The 19,531-nt window shown below is 45.6% G+C and overlaps 1 protein-coding gene, 1 non-coding gene and 1 pseudogene across 7 annotated transcripts in view; all 3 read left to right on the top strand.

Moving 5' to 3' along the window:
- The window catches only part of LOC144822489 (large ribosomal subunit protein uL23-like), a 150,558-nt gene that overhangs the window by 82,222 nt on the left and 48,805 nt on the right, over window positions 1–19,531 (top strand). For 3 of the 6 annotated variants that reach the window (XM_078680101.1, XM_078680102.1, XM_078680099.1), the window contains 2 exons: window positions 12,786–12,955; window positions 13,323–13,496. The exons of 2 other annotated variants lie outside the window; for them this stretch is intronic. In XM_078680101.1, the coding sequence (XP_078536227.1) occupies window positions 12,786–12,955; window positions 13,323–13,455 (303 nt within the window). In that variant the 3' untranslated portion in view covers window positions 13,456–13,496. The remainder of the gene's footprint in view (window positions 1–12,785; window positions 12,956–13,322; window positions 13,497–19,531) is intronic. One more of the 6 variants, XM_078680100.1, reaches the window with a different exon arrangement.
- LOC144825867 (small Cajal body-specific RNA 16) lies at window positions 12,299–12,449 on the top strand (annotated as a pseudogene).
- LOC144825821 (small nucleolar RNA Z17) lies at window positions 13,120–13,188 on the top strand. Its single transcript, XR_013609597.1, has one exon. It is a non-coding gene; the product is annotated as a small nucleolar RNA Z17 (small nucleolar RNA).

The following is a 19,531-nucleotide window of genomic DNA, read 5'->3' as shown; positions in this document are numbered from 1 at the left end:
ATAGGGGAAAGAATTTCGATCCTTTAAAGTCCTATCGTAACCACTGTAAGAAGTTGGGACACTTAACTGTAGACAAGTCTTACCCTGACATCAAGGCCCCTAGTTCAACTAGTACAGCTACTCCTGGGGTAGCAAGTCTACAGATGGGATCGACAGTCTGCCCAGAGCAAATCAGGATGCACACTGAAGCAGTTCTAGTTTCAGAGGGGGAGGTTGAGTTTGCCACTGGAACTGTGTGACCACCCAACTTAAAGAAATACCTTCAGTATCAATGGAACTAGAATAGAAGCTCTGAGGGGTACAGGTGCCAGTGTCACTATGGTGAAAGACACACTGGTTTCCCCTGAGCAATATTTGATTGGGCGTACTTACCCAGTCACCAATGCTGACAGTGTTACTGTGGTATATAAATAAATAATACCGGATCTATTTTTGAATGAATGAATAACAGATAGCTCAATAAAATAAGAGTCAAGATTCGAGGTAGTGGGAGTTTTTTTTTTGCAGGTTTATTACAGCATAAAGGACAGGGACAGGACAACCTGCATAGGAACAGAATGGCAAGGACTAGCATGGCCCGGCAGCTGCCGGGGACAGGATCTGGAATGGCTAGCTCTAACATTTTAATAACATTACATGAGCATATATACATAACGCAAACACATAGCATTACATTGCAATGGGCGTAGCAGTGGGTGGAGCAGTAGGTGTGACGTGTAGCAGTCGCGAAAGATAACGGTACAAAGGAGGTGTAACAGGGCGTATACATAGACATGTGATGCAAACGTAATAGAATATGTCATGAAATGGGCGGAAACATTGGAGGGGGCTACCTAAGGAGCCGGGACCTCTAACCTAATGGTGCGCGCAAACTGACAATGACGTGTTACTAGGAGAAGCTGGGGGCTATGAACTCTGTGCTAGGAGCAGAGACTAAAGTCTGGAGGGTCGGAGCGACATGTACCTAAACCCTATCTAGTATCTGATGTTTAGGGAACATGTTGATATAAACTAGAAATCATGAGGGGAGAAGCTAACTGACTCTAAGGCTAGAGCATGCATTTATTCTACATGTAGTACGTGATGAAGAATATTAAATAACCATTAAATCCAGTATTTCTCTTACATGGAGCCGAATAGGCTAGACAATGACGGAAACTATTGATGGAGTTCAGTAGCTTAGGAATGCAGAGAAGGAGGACTAAACTGATAGCTGGAATCATAACATAGTCTTGGCAGACTCGTAGGCAGAGCCAAGCTGCACCGGGCACTGCGAGGCAGGAAGTAAGTGAAGGGTCGAGGATACAGGTGGGGGCTGTATCGCTCCTCAGCGAGGCTTCAGGAGACAGGAGCTGAATCTGATGTCCGGGCCCTGTTGAGGCCTGGAAACGGGGACTTTATAATGGAATAACGTGCACACTGAGAAACGTGGCAACGTAGCTTTACATAGGCCTGATATTCGTAGTATTCACGAGGACTGGAAACTGGCATACTAGAGGTGGACACAACTGTAATTGCGTCATTAATCAGACATGGGGAATAACATATGCATATTGGTCATGCACACATAACATATGATGGATGATACGTAGGGACACAGAACATGGCAAAATTTACTTTTCCACATTCCCTCCTTGTCACTACGTTTCCATCAGGAAACATTAATATTCATGATACCATCTATCATTTCATACAGTACCATTTGTTCATCTCGAATTGTCTTGGAACGAGATTTAGAACGGGGCTTGGGACTAGGAATACAAGAGGTAGCACAAATGCCGCAAATCGCAGGGCCACATTGTATACAGAGGCAGCAGCTGAATATGATCGCTACTGCAATACCTAGAAAAGACAGGACTTTCCATCCCCATACAGAAATTATATTCCAGAACCAACCGGACCATGTCCAGGTGCCTGGATCTTGGTGTAACATATGGGCAATTTTATGAAGTCTGGTTATAGCTAAATAAACAGACGGCGCGTTATTTGGAATGAAAATGCAGCAACTGGATCCGATGAGTCTACAGGCCCCGCCCCTATCGGCCAGTATGACGTCAAGGACGAGACGATTCTGGAGCACAACAATTCTCATAAAGGATTGCTCTTCGGTTAAGTTACCTAGAGCGGAGGCAGTCTCATCTACTACTGCTTCAAGGGTTCTTGTTAACCTACGGATTAGCTTACTATTTACAACTGTACCTAAATAAGGGAACACACCTTTAACAATGTCAATGAATTGCTCTGCAGCAGTTTCAGTATAGTCGACAATCGGGAGGTTTCTCTTGTGTCTAGTGTGTACTAGGTAGGAATTCCTATGGTAGTCAGGTGGTGCTAGAAAAACAGGTGGCAGTAGGAAGGCAATGTAACAGGTTCCCTCCCAATCGAGGGGCAGACGAACATATGCAGTTTGACCACAAACAAAATAAGAATGACGTGAAGCTTTAAAAATAGATTTCCCACTGTCACTATACTGGATAATAGTAGTACAATCACTATGTCCTACATGTACGGAACCCTTATTTCGGACACATAATTCGCCTTTGACTGGTAGTACTGAAATAGCAGGTGAGTCTGGAGTAGTATCAGACTGAACATTCAGGACCATAAAATTCGACGAATAATTACCTAAATTATATACTTCATTTTCTAGATCTAAACCTGTTCGGTGGGGGAGACCTTGCTTGTCTGGGAAACATGTACTGTTAAGAAAAGACATATCTGTCGAGGATGACGTTAACGTGGACCATGCTCCACACGAACCATTATGTGAAAAAGGATAAGGAAAGAGTGGCAGAACTCCTTTCGGTGTCTGGAAAGGGGGGAGTCGACCACACACCCAACAGTTAGTGGCATTGCTGGTCTGGTGTGAGTAATGTAACATACGGATAAATGAGTTATTACGCATAGCGAGGCGGTAGGAATATTCGTGAGGAGGCAGATCACTAAACGTGTGCTCTTCTGTAACATTAGAAGGCTTATTTACATGAGGAACTGGAAAATACAGGAAAAATGCGTAACTGGTGCAGGAAATCATTATGCTGATGAATAATATGAAACTTAGAAAAACGATACATTGAATTGAGTTTTGACTAACTCTCTCACTATGGGGGTCTATTTTATACATGTCAGAAACAGTCTAACCGTTTCACCTAGGGGAGGACTTAGACAATCAAACTGACTGACTTATTTTACTAGACCGGAGTTTTTGCTTATACTCCTGCTGCGGAGTTTTCTCTAACAGGGGAGGGGTTGTAGCAATGTCTTTTGCGGGACAGTCCTTTAAAACAATATTTTGGCAGGTCTTGATATCCTGGGAAATGTTCTTTAAGGCGGGTTTCAGTCCGTTAAAAAGTTTAACATGAGAAAGGTGTATCCATCCCTTGCGTCCTTCCAACTTCACGGCTGTACGGGTGGTGAGGAGGACCTGACGGGGCTCTTTCCATCGAGGCTCCAGCGGACTTGATCTGTCAAAGTTTCGGACCATCACCATCGAACCTGGAACGATTTCGTGCGGTGCCACCTCGGTATTGTCTGGAAATGCGGCAGCAACCTGTGAACGACATGAGTTGAGGGCAGACATCAAGGAAGCTAGGTAATCTGTCAGCATATTACATGAAACATCAGTAATACTTCGGGGTCTAGGAGTACCCCACATGTTAGGGGGGCGGCCGAATACGACCTCATACGGGGACAGACCTGATCTGGAATGTGCGACCATGCGCATGTAAAATAAAGCGACTGGCAGAGCTACTAGCCAGTCCACACCTTTTTCTTTGCATACTTTGGCAATCCGAATTTTCAGAGTCTGATTATGTCTCTCGACTAGACCGGCTGCTTCAGGATGGCGTACACAATGAAACTTCCACTGGTACCCTAACAACAGGGAAACGTGCTTCATCAACTCAGATGAGAATGGCTGACCGTTATCAGAATATACGACTCTGGGGAGTCCATATCGAGGGAAAAACTCACGAACCAACTGCTTGGCAGTGGTCGCGGCTGTGTAATCTGGAACTGGATATGCTTCTGTCCATCTGGACAAAGCGCATACAACTACAAGGACATACTTGAAACCTCGACATCGCTCCATCTGAATATAATCCATCTGGAGGACTTCAAAAGGGTGGTCAGGGGGCTGGAATCCACCTTGTTCCACCGGGACACTTTTACCTGGATTAAACTGACAACATATCATACAGGTACGGACTTTCTGCTTGGCTGCAGCTCGTAAATGCTTGTTGAACCAAATGTTCTGGATACTGTCTAACATTGCTTTTTCTCCTAAATGTGCTGGACTATGTGCGGTATTAATAATGACTTGAACCATAGAGTCGGGGAGAAACCATGCGGCTCTACCCTTTGTTAACCATCCTTGATCTGTCTGGACCCCTCCTTGTTCGGACCATTTCTTGATTTCATCGGGAGTAGCATGTGACTGGATATCTATGACATCTTGTGTAGGGTCCTTAACTGTCATACATGTAGTCAGATCTGGAGTATGTGTCTTGTTAACTGGAATGTCTGGAGTCTGGGCTGTAAGCTTAGCTGTGCGATCTGCTAGATCATTACCTTGGGAAATAATGTCAGTAACTTTCGTATGTGCTTTGCATTTCATAATAGCAATGGAGGTCGGTAAATGTATGGCGTCTAACAGAGCTTGAATAAGGAGACCATGCTGAATCTTGGTTCCATGAGAAGTCATGAAACCTCTCTCCTGCCAGAGCACTCCAAAGTCGTGAACGACTCCAAATGCGTAGCGTGAATCTGTGTAAACATTAACTTTCAGGTTCTTGGCGTGTATGCAGGCTTGTGTCAGAGCAACTAGCTCTGCTGCTTGAGCGGACAGAGTGTCAATGCGGTGTGTTTCAATAACCTCAGTGTCAGTAGTCACTGCATACGCGGCAACTAAATCTCCTGTACTAGTTCTCATACATGAACCATCCACATAAAGTGTCAGGTCGGGATCTGGTAATGGAATGTCTGTCAGGTCTTGTCTTGGTTTTGTCGTAATGTTGACTACTTCCACACAGTCGTGTGTGGCAGAATTTGGATTAACTGATGGTAACAGTGTAGCAGGATTCAGGACGTTGCAGCGTCTGATTTCTATGTATGGCTGAAACAGTGTCAATTCATAACCTGTTAGACGTGCAATTGTCAAGTGCTGTGTTTGTGTTCGGTTTAAAAGAACTTCCACGGAGTGTGGAACTTGTACTGTCAGGGTATGTCCTAAGACTATGGAATCACTTTGTCTGATAGCTAGGGCTGTGGCTGCAACTGACTTGAGGCAGGCAGGTAAAGCCTGGGCGACTGGATCTAATGTGCTCGAAAAATAAGCACAGGGCTTGTATTGTCCTGCTTGATCTTGTGTGAGAACAGATAATGCTGTACCTTCACGTTCAGTGACAAAAAGTGTAAAAGGCTTACTGTAGTTCGGTGTAGCTAGAACTGGAGCTTGGCATAGGGCTTTCTTTAACTCGTTGAAACTAAGTGTATGTTCAGATGTCCAAGGGAGAACAGTCGATACGGCTGCCTCCTGTGTCGTTAACTGTATCAGTGGCTTGGCTAGAAATGCATACTGGGGAATCCATTGTCTACAATAAGAAGTAAGGCCGATAAAGGCACGTACCTCCTTCTGGGTCCTGGGCTGGGGAAGACTCGCTATTAACTGGATACGGTCTGGTGTCAACTGCCTACCCCTCTTGGACAGTAAGTGTCCTAAGTATACCACTTGCTGGACACAGAATTGAAGCTTCGAAGGGGACACCTTGTGCCCCATCTCGGCTAGGAAGTACAGAACCGTCAGTGACGCTCGCTCGCAATCACGTTCAGAACGGGCTGTGATCAATAGATCATCGACATACTGGAGCAGGGCAGTGTCAGTTGGCATGTGAATGTTATCTAGTTGTCTCTTGAGTGCTTGACTGTAAATACTAGGACTTTCTGTGAAACCTTGAGGAGCGCGTGTAAACATATAGCTCCTTCCATTTAAACAAAATCCGAAAAGAAACTGGCTGTCTGGATGAATTGGAACACTAAAAAATGCGTTCTTGAGGTCTATGACAGTGAAGAACGTGGCTTCGGAATCAATGGCTGTCAATAGGGAAGAGATGTCTGGGACAACTGGGTACTGTGGAATAATACATTTGTTAAGCTCTCGTAGGTCAATCACTAATCGATATACTGGGGGTGCATTTGGATCAGTACGTTTCATGACTGGAATGATCGGAGAATTACATACGTTGGAGTCAGTTTCTACAACTACTCCTTGAGCCATGAGCTCGTCAATAATTTTGGATAAGGCTGCTACAGCCTCAGGTGGCAATCTGTACTGTCTGATTCGTGGTAACACTACACCTGGCTTGAGAGTCACACGATAGGGTGTGATTTGCATGTAACCTACATCAGTTGGACCTTGCGCCCATAAGTGCTGCGGAACATTAGACAGTCTTGGATCAAAATCTCGTAATACATAGTGACCCTTAAAGTCACGTAGGAACAGACGTATTCCCTCTGGGGAACAGCATATGACTGCACCTAATTCTTTCAGTGTTTTAATGCCTAATAGGTTTTCTGGACATGACTTAGTAAGTAACAGATCAGTAGTACGGGACAATGGACCTACTTCTAAAGTAACTGGCTTTGAGATCTCATTTATGATAGGTTTTCCTGAAAATCCAAGGGAAACATTTCTTGAGCCTGAGAGTGGAGCCCCTGGAACTTCGGCATGACTAATTGTGGTCCTACTTGCCCCTGTATCAATCAAAAACTTTCTGTCTTTCCCTAATACTTGACTGTGAACATAGGGACCTTCTTGATCTACAGGTATCTCGATGAGAGGCAAGCCTACCTCCCTCTCTAGGCTGTTTCATGAATATGGCTGGTACTCTGGATACTCAGACTGTGCATACTGGTACATCTGCGATGTAACGTGCTGTGTTGCAGCGATAGGCTGCGGTACTGTAACTGTCTGTGGTGCATTCTGTGACTGAGGAGTCTGTGAAACTTGTTCTTGTCTAGGCGGACGTGGTCTTTCTTTTGTCTTACCAGTAGCTATGTTGTGTTTCAGAACTGCACACTCATTTATAAAATGACCTGGCTGTTTACAATAATTGCAGTTCCCTTTAACGGGAGCTGCAGGATGACTGGCTTGATTCGGACCCCTCTTCTGACTGTCTTGAGGAACAGATTGTGCAACTAGTACTTTCATTTTCGTGTCTTTCATACGTTTTCTTTCGTGTTCTTGCTCTTCTCTGATTCTATTCTGGTGGTACTGGAGCATCTGGAGCATCTGGGACGGAGTATTGGCTTGCCAGGTGCTTTCGACTTTCAGAACTCGGTTTTTAATTGATGGACTTGAATTCTCGACTAATTTAGTAACGAAAAGGTGAGGGTATGACTCACTACTTGTCTTGAGACCACTGTTGATACTGAAACATTTTTCAAATCTAGAATAAAAATCACTAATATCTTCATCTTGTTTCTGTTTACAGGCTGAGATTGCATCCCAGTCTTCTTTTCTAGTTGTTAATAATCTAGGTAAAACTTGTATTAATAATTCTGGTAATTCTTTACATTTATCTCCAAGACCGGTACCTGGTACTCGTGCCTTGTCTTCAGCTTCTAGAACTGCCCAATCGATCTTTTTCTCTCCCACCTCCCATTCTTTTTCCTTTAGCTTTTCATACACCCCTGCGGGCAACAGGACCTTTAACATCTTAATTATATCCGGGTACGTGTATTCTCCCATACGGAGCATGTCTTTTAATTCTCTATGGAACCCTGCTGGATCTTTGTCATGACAGGGAATTAATTTCTTCATCTCGAGGAGTTCCATCTTTGTTATTGAAGTGTATACAAACACTCGCTGCATTTCGCCACCCGTTCCTTTAACTGGGTGGACTTCTCGTAATGGATTCTGTCTGTCTATGTAGAATGATTTACTTTCTGGGGGTGAGGCATGAACAAAATGCGGGTTCAGAAACGTTCTATATTTGTGACGCTGTTCTAGAATGACACTAATTAAATCGGTACCTAGACCTTTCCATCTATACTGGAGTAACTCGTTCAGGATATCATGTAACGGGCCTGGATCAGAGTGTTGGCCCTCATACAAAGTAATGAGGTGCTGAATCATATACGTACCCACCAGTCGTTGCTCGGCTGGGGGCATTTTCAGAAACATTTGTGCCACTATTTCGTCTGGAAAAGTGGTAGAATCAGTAATCCATCGGACTGCTGATCGGGCTAGTTCCTGTTCATGCATGGTACTTAACTCACTATAACCGATTCGTGATTTCAGAATGTGATCGGTAGCTTGAAATACTTGTTCTAGAGAACCTTGTTCTGGTGCTAGATGATGAAAAATAGACTTGTGTTCTAGGCGTAAATGGCGATCTGGAAATCTAGATTTTCCTACATACGCTATTCTGGCGGGATTCTCGTCCTCTACCTCTTCAGTATCAGAGATACTTTCTTTCTCGCTTACTTGTGCTGCTTTACGTTGTTCGTGTATCTTTATTATTTCCCTACGGATTTTCTTGTACATACTCTCCATAGCACCGACGGTCTTGTGCTTACCCTCGGCTATATTATCACTCCACCTTGTCAGGATTTTCATTTCGGCAGGATCTTTAGACGGGTAATCTTGTTCTCTTATTAGACAATTTATCAGAAACTTTAATATCATGAGCTGGATCTCGGCTTTCCTTTGAGACATGGCCTCGCAAATACTTTCTGGATCATCCCCTGTACGGATGAAACGATATATTCTGTCTAGATCTTCTTTCATATTCGGTAAGGTGACTAGATACTCGGCCACCTTTCTTACGCGGAATGAATATAAAACCATATTATCCTCGCCTGGGACTGGATCATAGCAGCATTCGGCAAGGGATTTTCTTATTTCTGCTACAGTCTGATGTCTAGGCGTACGCTGTGACGCTTGTGCATGTAATTCGGCTAACGTTAAACGCTTGTGTGGCGGCGGGGTTTGAGGAGGACCTCCCCCTGCGGCCCCTAAACTAGAGTCGTCTACTGAGGCTCTTCGTCCTGGCAGAGTGGGAAATGGAAATGTAGGCTGGACTTGTATGGCGGGCTGGACCGGGGGTACCGTAACAGGTACTCCGGTGTCTGGAGAAGCGGGAAGTGCCTGCTTTACAGGAACTGGCGGAGCGCGAACAGGATTTGCATATTCTGGGACTGTGTCGTCCAAATAGGACGAAATAAAAATATCAGCTGCGGTCTGTTTGTGACGTAGCTTGGTCGGAACTAATGGTGGCGGGAAATTACTGGATGCCTCTGGGGTCGCTTTTGGCAAGCCTTCGGCAAGAAGAGGATACATACCCTTAATAAGGGCATGCCTCTGTCTGTCTCTCTGTTCAGTTTTGACTTGTTCACCTATCTCGATTAGTTCTTTTTCTTGGGCTCGTTCTTGGGATTCTCTACTTAGTTCTGACTTTCTGATTTCTTTTTCAGTTCTTTTATGAGCTTCTTTGCGCCATAACTCGATGGCATCTTTCTGTGACTGTCTGGCTTTCTTTTTCCATAATGCTTCTTCTACTCGCATGATGCATTCGGCATCCCATGTACCCGATACGGGCCATCTATACTTTTCTTCTAACTGTTTGGTATACTCTACCCATAAATCTAGATACAATATGGCGCTTATGCCATGTTTCTGATACATAAAATGACCTGGACTGTCCCTCGGCGGAACAGGAACTGCTTCTTCTAACAAACCTTTTCTAGTTTTTAGCTGACGTAATCTCGAAAAGAGAGACATTGTAAACTTGAATCGGAACACAATACAATACACGAGGAACAATAACAATTGGGAGAACAATTCAGGCATACCACGACATTGGAAATACATTGAACAACATCATAACATAACAGTTCGGACGGAATATTACCTGGAATACTGAGAACAGAAACACAAGAATTTCTCGAGAACGGAACAGACTAGAGTTACTGGATGCACTGCTGAAACAGTACGGAACATACCGGTCCCATAAAGGGACGCATCAAGACCCGTATCCACCTAGGTGAACACTTCGTTTGTGAGTCTGGGTACCACCAACCCACGGACCAGAGTCAATTTAGATTGACCCTGTCTAGATACTACCCCAGTAATGGTACTCACCGGGCAGCAAGAACGGAAAGCCTCGGACTGGACTGGACTGCTACGACGACGTTGACGAACTTCGGACTTCAGTTACGTGTGGGCCTCCAGATACCTCGGACCTTGGACTCTTGGCTTGGGCTCTGGTCGGGAATATCTGCCGGTGAACGGTATGGTTCCGTCACGGCTGCAGAGGGTCAGGGGGTCGGCGTGGCTTCACCGACGCGTGGGGAAAGGGCAAGTCCCTATTCGGGCGCCATTATGTGGTATATAAATAAATAATACCGGATCTATTTTTGAATGAATGAATAACAGATAGCTCAATAAAATAAGAGTCAAGATTCGAGGTAGTGGGAGTTTTTTTTTTGCAGGTTTATTACAGCATAAAGGACAGGGACAGGACAACCTGCATAGGAACAGAATGGCAAGGACTAGCATGGCCCGGCAGCTGCCGGGGACAGGATCTGGAATGGCTAGCTCTAACATTTTAATAACATTACATGAGCATATATACATAACGCAAACACATAGCATTACATTGCAATGGGCGTAGCAGTGGGTGGAGCAGTAGGTGTGACGTGTAGCAGTCGCGAAAGATAACGGTACAAAGGAGGTGTAACAGGGCGTATACATAGACATGTGATGCAAACGTAATAGAATATGTCATGAAATGGGCGGAAACATTGGAGGGGGCTACCTAAGGAGCCGGGACCTCTAACCTAATGGTGCGCGCAAACTGACAATGACGTGTTACTAGGAGAAGCTGGGGGCTATGAACTCTGTGCTAGGAGCAGAGACTAAAGTCTGGAGGGTCGGAGCGACATGTACCTAAACCCTATCTAGTATCTGATGTTTAGGGAACATGTTGATATAAACTAGAAATCATGAGGGGAGAAGCTAACTGACTCTAAGGCTAGAGCATGCATTTATTCTACATGTAGTACGTGATGAAGAATATTAAATAACCATTAAATCCAGTATTTCTCTTACATGGAGCCGAATAGGCTAGACAATGACGGAAACTATTGATGGAGTTCAGTAGCTTAGGAATGCAGAGAAGGAGGACTAAACTGATAGCTGGAATCATAACATAGTCTTGGCAGACTCGTAGGCAGAGCCAAGCTGCACCGGGCACTGCGAGGCAGGAAGTAAGTGAAGGGTCGAGGATACAGGTGGGGGCTGTATCGCTCCTCAGCGAGGCTTCAGGAGACAGGAGCTGAATCTGATGTCCGGGCCCTGTTGAGGCCTGGAAACGGGGACTTTATAATGGAATAACGTGCACACTGAGAAACGTGGCAACGTAGCTTTACATAGGCCTGATATTCGTAGTATTCACGAGGACTGGAAACTGGCATACTAGAGGTGGACACAACTGTAATTGCGTCATTAATCAGACATGGGGAATAACATATGCATATTGGTCATGCACACATAACATATGATGGATGATACGTAGGGACACAGAACATGGCAAAATTTACTTTTCCACATTACCACTAATCCTGCAATGGCTATGGTGACATTAGACTTGGGGGGAGGTGGGGAGGTGGGGGGGGGGGGGGGTTACTGGCCTGAAATGACCTGGAAACCTCAGCTTGAATTAAAACCCCATGCAGCAATGCTGGATATCCCTGAATTGGTGTGTGTAAAAACAAGAGCACTGAGCATAAGGCAGGGTGAAAAAGAGTTGGAGCCTGAAAGTATGGCCCAACCCACCAAGAGAAAAGGTAAGAAGACTGGGGGACCAGCTTCTGTACAGCAAACACATCCGGACCCCTCTCCTCAGGGAGAGGACTTGGACACCCCAGAGGGAACTGAGCCTATAGAGCTTGACCCTTACCAGGTTGAACTCTTAGGCCTCTAGGGAAGAGCTGTGCCAGGGTCTGCAAGACTGTCCCACTCTTGAAAGCCTGAGGCAGCGAGCTGTTTCAGAAGCAAAGGGAGATGTCAGTGGTACCCACAGAGCTTATTGGGAAGAGGGATTACTGTACACTGAGGCAAGAAACTCCAATCCTGGAGCCACCACGAGAGTGCTAGTGCCCCGGGGAATGTGGCCGGCATAAACCCACATAGTTTTTTTTGTTAGATTTTATGATTGACTTTTAAGTGTAAACGGTTTTACTGCCTGTTCTTCCTGCATGTGTGTGGATATTTCATTTCGCTCTGGTGATGGAGCACATGGTCAAGGAGGATGGCTCTTGTGTGGCTGACCCCTGGGCTCAGTTCGATACCATGGCAGCCAGTCCACCTCCTCAGAGGGGCTCGTGCAGTAACAGGTGTGAACATCTTAGCAGCAGTTTGGTGATCATGTATGATACTGCAAACACGCATGAAGGTGAACTACCCGATGACTACGATTTGTATATATTACCTAGTTTAGTAGCTCGGCAGATTACCTGGAAAAAGGTACATATGTGCATGCTTTGGTTACAGGGAAACAAGTGCTGCCCACCACTGTAGTGTTCTTACGAGCCTTGCTTCCAATTCCAAAACGACAGTTTGTAAAGGGAATACTGTTGAAGTGAAGCTCAAGTAATTATCTCAAGCGGGGTTCTGAACTTGGCTGCTTAGCACGTTCGTCTTTATGAATTTCAACTTACTTGTTTTATCTGTTCTGTTTGTAATGTAATTTTTGTTTGCTTAACTGAGACTGTCTTCTTCCTAGCTGTCCCTGTTAAAACTGAAGGCTTTGAAAGCTGAAAAGGCTGTTCTTAAGGGGGTTCACAGTCACAAGGAGAAGAAAATTAGGACAGCCCCCACTTACAGGAGGCCGAGGACCTTGAGGTTAAGGAGTCAACCGAAGTATCCCAGGAAGAGTGCTCCTCGTAGGAACAAGTATGTCGTCTACGATTTTGACACTTGATGAATCTTTTCTTTATAGGACTAGTAGTGAAACTGTTTTCAAATGAAAATCCTTCTCACAATCCTGACATTTAATGCGTTGGTGTTCAACTTCTGTGGGTTTTCACATTGCCCCATAGCCACGTGGAATATGTTGGGTTGCAAATGATGTTTCATAGCGATCAAAGCCTGAACATTTGTGATTACAGTTTTTTTACTGATGCACCCACCGAATGTTTAACTATCACCTACTGGAAGTTTCCACGCCCAAAATGTTTGTCAGATCATGTGATTGGGTATAACTGGGGTGGTAAAATAACTTACTGGAATTTCTTTTCTCTTGCTCCTCCTGTCATCCCAGACTTGACCATTATGCGATTATTAAATTCCCTCTTACCACGGAGTCTGCCATGAAGAAGATTGAAGATAACACGCTTGTCTTCATTGTGGATGTCAAGGCTAACCAGCACCAGATCGAACAGGCTGTAAAGTAGCTTTATGATATGGATGTTGCCAAGGTCAACACCCTGATCAGGTATGGTTTAGTTTAGCAAGTGTCTGACAACATTCTCGTTTTAGAGCATTTATTTGGTGTTTTACTTGTTTTGTTTAGACTTTTGGGAAGAGGGCCTGGGTGTACAGAGAAGGGGTCGATGAACAGACTTTTTTTTATAACTGTTTCGTAACCAATCTGCTGCTCGTCTTAAGGGGGTTCCACGAACCTGACATTTTAACTGTTTTTCAAAAGCATTTCGAGCATTGGTTTCACATATGGTCCCTTCCTCCTGTGAGGGTAATGATTGCATCGAGTAACAATATTGAAGTCTTCGCTATTGTCCCCGTACTGTATCCTATTTGTTAGTAAAATCAGTCCTCGTGTGACCCCAAACTTTTTACTCCAAAGCTGATGGCTAGTTCAGGGTGGGAACAGTTAGTTGCTGAAACCACTGTGAATTTGCACAAATGCCATGTGTTGTCTGGCTTTGTTTATATCCAGCTCAGTTGCTCCCCATGTCTGCCACGCTAGTGTCAATCCAGTTAAAAGTACTTTCCCACTACTTATGCAGTTCTGCCTTCACAAGATTACCTTTTGACTTTAAACCCTAAGAACCACTTGTAGGAGAGTAGGGTCTGCTTCCTATGGTCACCCCTACTTTTTGCTGTGATTCTCTGGTTTTTCGACTTTAGTATGGCTGTGGGCCTGCTAATCAGACACACAGCCCAGCTGTTTCTCTAAATTGATACTATGTACTTTAGGTACATACCAGATTGATTACTGGGTCACCCTTGTGAGCCCCTGTATAGTGTTCCCTAGGTACCCAGGGCATAGGTGCACCATAGGCCTACCAGGGGCTGCAGCATGTATTGTGCCACCCCTGGTTTGCCTTCCAAATTGATACCACAGGTCTGTTCACACAGCCTGGGTAAGGTGGTGTAATCACCCCGTACTTAGATATAGTATACCTATATATGAACAAAAGTTACTTACCTGTAAACTGTGGTTCTCCAGTATTGGTGTCTTTCATAGATTCACATGCTTGAATATTCTCCGTCGTCGAAGTGGGAGTCCCACGGTACATAAAATAGCAGTAAAATATGCATGTATACATGAAAAATACTATAAATAAAAATATACATAAATATAATATAATATGTACATTTCAAAAGTACCATAGAACATAATAGGCCCATTGAAAAGCCTAAGGGAGAACTCACTTTAGTAACATACTAGTGTCATTATGTGTTGGTCCACATTCCAGCCAATCAGGCTGTAGCCTCCTCTAGAACCTTCTCCTCAGAAGCCCAAGTCCTCAGATTTTCGAAGCACAAAGTAAGTAAAAGTGGCTGAGGAGAAGAGCGCCTCTGAGGGGAGGATAGGAGGGTCGCATGTGAATCTATGAAAGACACCCATACTGGAGAACCACAGTTTACAGGTAAGTAACTTTTGTTCTTCTCCAGTATTAGGGGTGTCTCTCATAGATTCACATGCTTGAATAAGAGTAGAAAGCAGTAAATCATCACATAAGTCATAAAGGTGATATACCAAAGCAAGTAAGGTAAACCTATCGGTCAATATGCAATAAATACCAAAATATTATTAGAAAAAGAAAACCTTTATGACTGGAGGCGGGTAGCAACAGAGGCTCACCTTTAATGGAAAAGATTCCGCAGCACCGCTTGACCTACTGCCGCATCCGTGGCGTCTGTTGATTGCAGGCAGTAGTGTTTCGTGAAAGTATGGCTGCTCGACCAAGTAGCAGCCCTGTAGATTTGTCTTAGGGGTACCCCCGCAAAAAGGGCAGCCGAAGTAGACACCGCTCTAGTTGAATGAGCACGAACTGGAGCAGGAAGGGGCTTCCCAGCCCGTTGGTGGCAAAAGGATATGGTAGAGGATATCCACCTGGTTATGGTCTGTTTGGTAACAGGTTGTCCTTTGCAAATTGGGCCATACGCCACAAACAATTGATCTGACTTTCTGACAGTTGCAGTTCGTTGAATGTAGAATTTGAGACAACGTTTCACATCTAATGAATGCAATGACCGCTCAGCTGGAGTTTGCGGAGCCGGAAAGAAAGTCTTCAGAATTACAGGTTCGTTGAGATGAAAGTCACTGGGAACCTTCGGGATGAACTTAGGATTAGTTCGCAATGTCACAGCCTCATTGGAGAATTGCAGGAAAGGAGGCTGTATGGTTAACGCCTGGATGTCACTGACACGTCTCGAGGATGTCTAGGCGAGCAAGAGTGCAACTTTCCATGTGAGAAATTTTAGACTTGCAGAGTGGATAGGCTCAAATAGAGGTAGAAGAAGTTGAGACAAGACCAAATTTAAGCGCCAAGCAGGTGGCGGGGGACGGATAGGTGGAAACATCCTAAAACGCCCTTGTAAAATTGCTTAATGATTCTCGAGGAACATAGAGATGTGGAACCATCATGGCGGAAGCGGGAAATCGCCGCCAGGAACACTTTAAGAGTTGAGTGTGACAGTCCTGATCTCGCCAGGGATAAAAAGAAAGGTAAAATCTGTTCAGGTTTTGCAGTCATGGAGTCCAAATCTATAGTGCGGCATCAGACACAGAAAAGCTTCCATTTTAATTGGTAGGTTTTTATAGTTTATGGTGGATGGAGCGCGAGCACGCGCTAACACCTCCCTGCAGTCCTCCGATATTTAAACGTGCAAATTCATTGTACTCTGGTTCCAGGCATGGAGTTGGAGGTATGCTGGATCCGTGTGACAGATTTGTCCCTGCTTCATCGTGAGGAGGTGAGGTAGAGGATGAAGCGGTAACTGGTCGGACTGCGAGAAGAGGAAACATGACGGCCATTTGGGTGCAATCAGGATGATGTGGCAAGGTTGGAACCTCATCCTGTGTAACAGGCGAGGGATCAGAGGAAGTGGAGGGAAAGCATAGATGAAGTCGTTAGACCAATTGATCGAAAATGCATTTCCGCTCGACTCTCTGTGGGGATGCCGACTTGCAAAGCGTTGGCATTTCCTGTTGGCAGCAGTCGCGAAAAGATCCATCTGCGGCTGGCCCCACCTCCGGAAGATGAACTCGACGGTTGGTTGAGTTCCCACTCGTGATTGTCCGACGCCCGGCTGAGTGAGTCCGCCAGAACATTGGCCACACCCGGCACATGAATGGCTGTGAGATGAATTTGACGTTGAATCGCCCAATCCCATATTTCTTGTGCCAGTTGTGAAAGTAGGAGAGACCTCGTGCCGCCCTGCTTGTTGAGGTAGTGCATGCTGGTGGTGTTGTCTGTCCTCACCAGCAAAGTGTGTCCCTGCACTAACCTCTGGAAGGACTTTAGGGCTAAGAAAATCGCCAAGAGTTCAGGCGATTGATGTGCCAAGTACGTTGGGTCGTTGTCCACTTTCCTTTCACAGACATGCCGTCGAGATGCGCTCCCCATCCCTCGAGAGACGCGTCTGTTGTAAGCGTCAGAGTTGGAGGTTCGTCTTGGAATGAACGGCCCGCAGATACGTTTGGAGGGTGAGCCCACCACTCCAGCGCTTTCTTGATGCGAGGCGTTAGAAGGACCTTGTCCTCGAATGACCCCAACACCTGTTTCCACTGCTTGTCCAATTCCTCCTGTAGAGCCCTCCTGTGCAATCTGCAATTGGGGATAAGTTGGATGCACGAGGAAGCCATGCCAAGGAATGATTTGAACATTAGGACAAACGTACAGTTTTGATTTTAGGAACTGCACCATCTTTACCATGCGGTCCTGTCTTTCCTGGGAAACAAACACTTTCCCCTGCCGAGAATCTAGCGAGGCTCCGAGAAAATCTCGCCTTTGCGACGGATGAAAGTGTGACTTCTGACAATTGATTGAAAGCCCCAAGGTTTGGAAGAGGGAGACACAAACTTGAGTGTGCTGCTCCGTTAGGTGAAAAGTTTTGGCCTTGATGAGGCAGTCGTCCAGGTATGGGTACAATTGGACACCTTGGAGACGCAGGAAGGCAGCTACCGGGGCTAAGATCTTGGTAAAGTCCCTCGGTGCTGATCGAAGGCCGAATGGTAAGACTTTGAATTGGAAGTGTTGCTGTCCGACTGTGAAGCATAAATACTTCCTGTGTCTGGGGTGAATTGGCACATGGAAATATGCGTCTTGGAGGTCGATCGTTGAAAAGAATTCCCCTGGATTGAGAATTCAGAATTTGAAGCGGAGTTAACATCTGAAAAGTTTTCGAAATGATAAATTTGTTCGGGGCCTGTAAATATAAAATTGGACGCCATTCCCCCGACTTTTTCCTGACTAAGAAAAATCGGGAATAAAACCCCTTGCCGCGTTGACCTTGCGGCACGACCTCGATGGCTCCTTTTTTGATCATCAATTTCACCTGGGCCAAAAGTTCTTTGAGGTGGGGTGAGGGTGACCCCGAAGGTGGACGGGTGGGAGGGAATTTTGTGAACTCCAGGGTATGTCCGTTGGAGATAACGTCTAAGACCCATTGGTCGGAGGTGATTTCGGACCATTTGCAAAAGTATTTTGAGATGCGACCTCCAAGATTCACAGGCGGCAGGAGAAAGGAACTGAGACTGTCACTGTTTTTTATTGTTTGAGCCGCCTCTAAGTTGTTTTCCGTTGGTATGGTCTCGTGGAGGATTGACGATTTTGGGATTGGTAGGAACCCCTCTGTCGGTTATCGTTGTAGGTGTTGTAAGAACGATATTGACCTGATCCTCAAAGTAGAGGAACCCTCGCCTCTACCTCGCGCCCCCCGAAAGGGCCGTTTCTTATACTGGAGGGTAGCTAAGGACTTTGCCGTGTCGGTGTCCTTCTTTATCGACTCCAGGGCATCATCTACGTGCTTGCCAAACAAAGAATCCCCGTCGTACGGCAAGTCAAGGACCTTTGCTTGTACCTCTGGACGGAAGGTGGTAGACTTCAACCAGCCTTGACGCCTCAAGACTGCAGCCCCAGCCAATTGACGGAAACCCGTGGAGGAGATGTCGAGCGCACAATCAATTTCAGATGAAATTATCTCTCCCTCCTGAATAATGGCCTGCGCTTCTGCACGGACGGCATCGGGTATTTGAGGAAGCAGTGCGGCAATCTCGGACCACATCTGGCGGTCGTAACGGCCCAAAATAGCTAAGGTATTAGCCGCTCTCACAGTGGTAGCCGCCATGGTCGTACATTTTTTACCTATAGAGTCCAATTTGCGGCCTTCCTGATCAGGAGACGTGAGTGGTGTAGCAGGATTGCGGGATCTTTTCTGTGCTGCTTGAGTTATAACCGAATCGGCCTTTGGTTGTGAAATCAGACAGGCAGGGGAAGACGGAGGAGCCTTGTACTTTTTGTCCAATCTGGGCAAAACTGCAGGTACAGAATTCGGATGTTTAAGGCCCTCCTGCCAAATATGGTCAATGATTGGTATTGTGCGTTTGTCTGCGTGATACGTCCTTAAAATCGTATAAGAAACATTCACTGTCATCTTGTTGTCTCTCGATTGTGAGATGAAAACGCTTCGCAGCACGGACCATCAAATTATGGAAATTTGCAATGTCCACTGGAGGCGATGCTAGTGGCGAGGTGGGCGGAGTGGAGGGTGTGTGAGCCCTGTAATCATCCCACTCATCCATATCGACGTCATTGTCGTTGTCACCCGTGTTGTGAGGGTCAGGATCCTCGTTGTCAGTGTCTGGACGAGCACCCGCTGGCGACGCAGGTGCTTGAGGAAGTAGTGGTTGAGGTTGTGGAGGAGGAGGTGGAAGCACTGGAGAGGCAGGCGTAGATGGTGGGAATCTACGGTTAGTCATAGAGCATGAGCTGCAAGTTCATGACCAAAGACAAAGGTATTTGGGTAACCGGCTCCGAAGTAAGTGGTTCAGAGTCCTCAACTGGAAATAAATCGTTCCCATCTTCGACGTTATGCACTTCGTCACCCTCATCACTATACTCCTGACATTTAATGTTCAAATCAGATGGACTAGATGCCTGATTGAAAATTTGCTCCACCTCTGAATCATTTCCGGATTCTTCCTCACCCGACAAACAATTGTTCTGGAAGATGAGTCCCACTTCTCACTGGACTTAGTTGAATTAGAGGAACTGTTCG

The sequence above is a fragment of the Lissotriton helveticus genome, chromosome 3_1 (assembly GCF_964261635.1).
Source record: "Lissotriton helveticus chromosome 3_1, aLisHel1.1, whole genome shotgun sequence".
NCBI lineage: Eukaryota > Metazoa > Chordata > Amphibia > Caudata > Salamandridae > Lissotriton > Lissotriton helveticus.
This window is presented reverse-complemented; position numbering and strand designations above follow the sequence as displayed.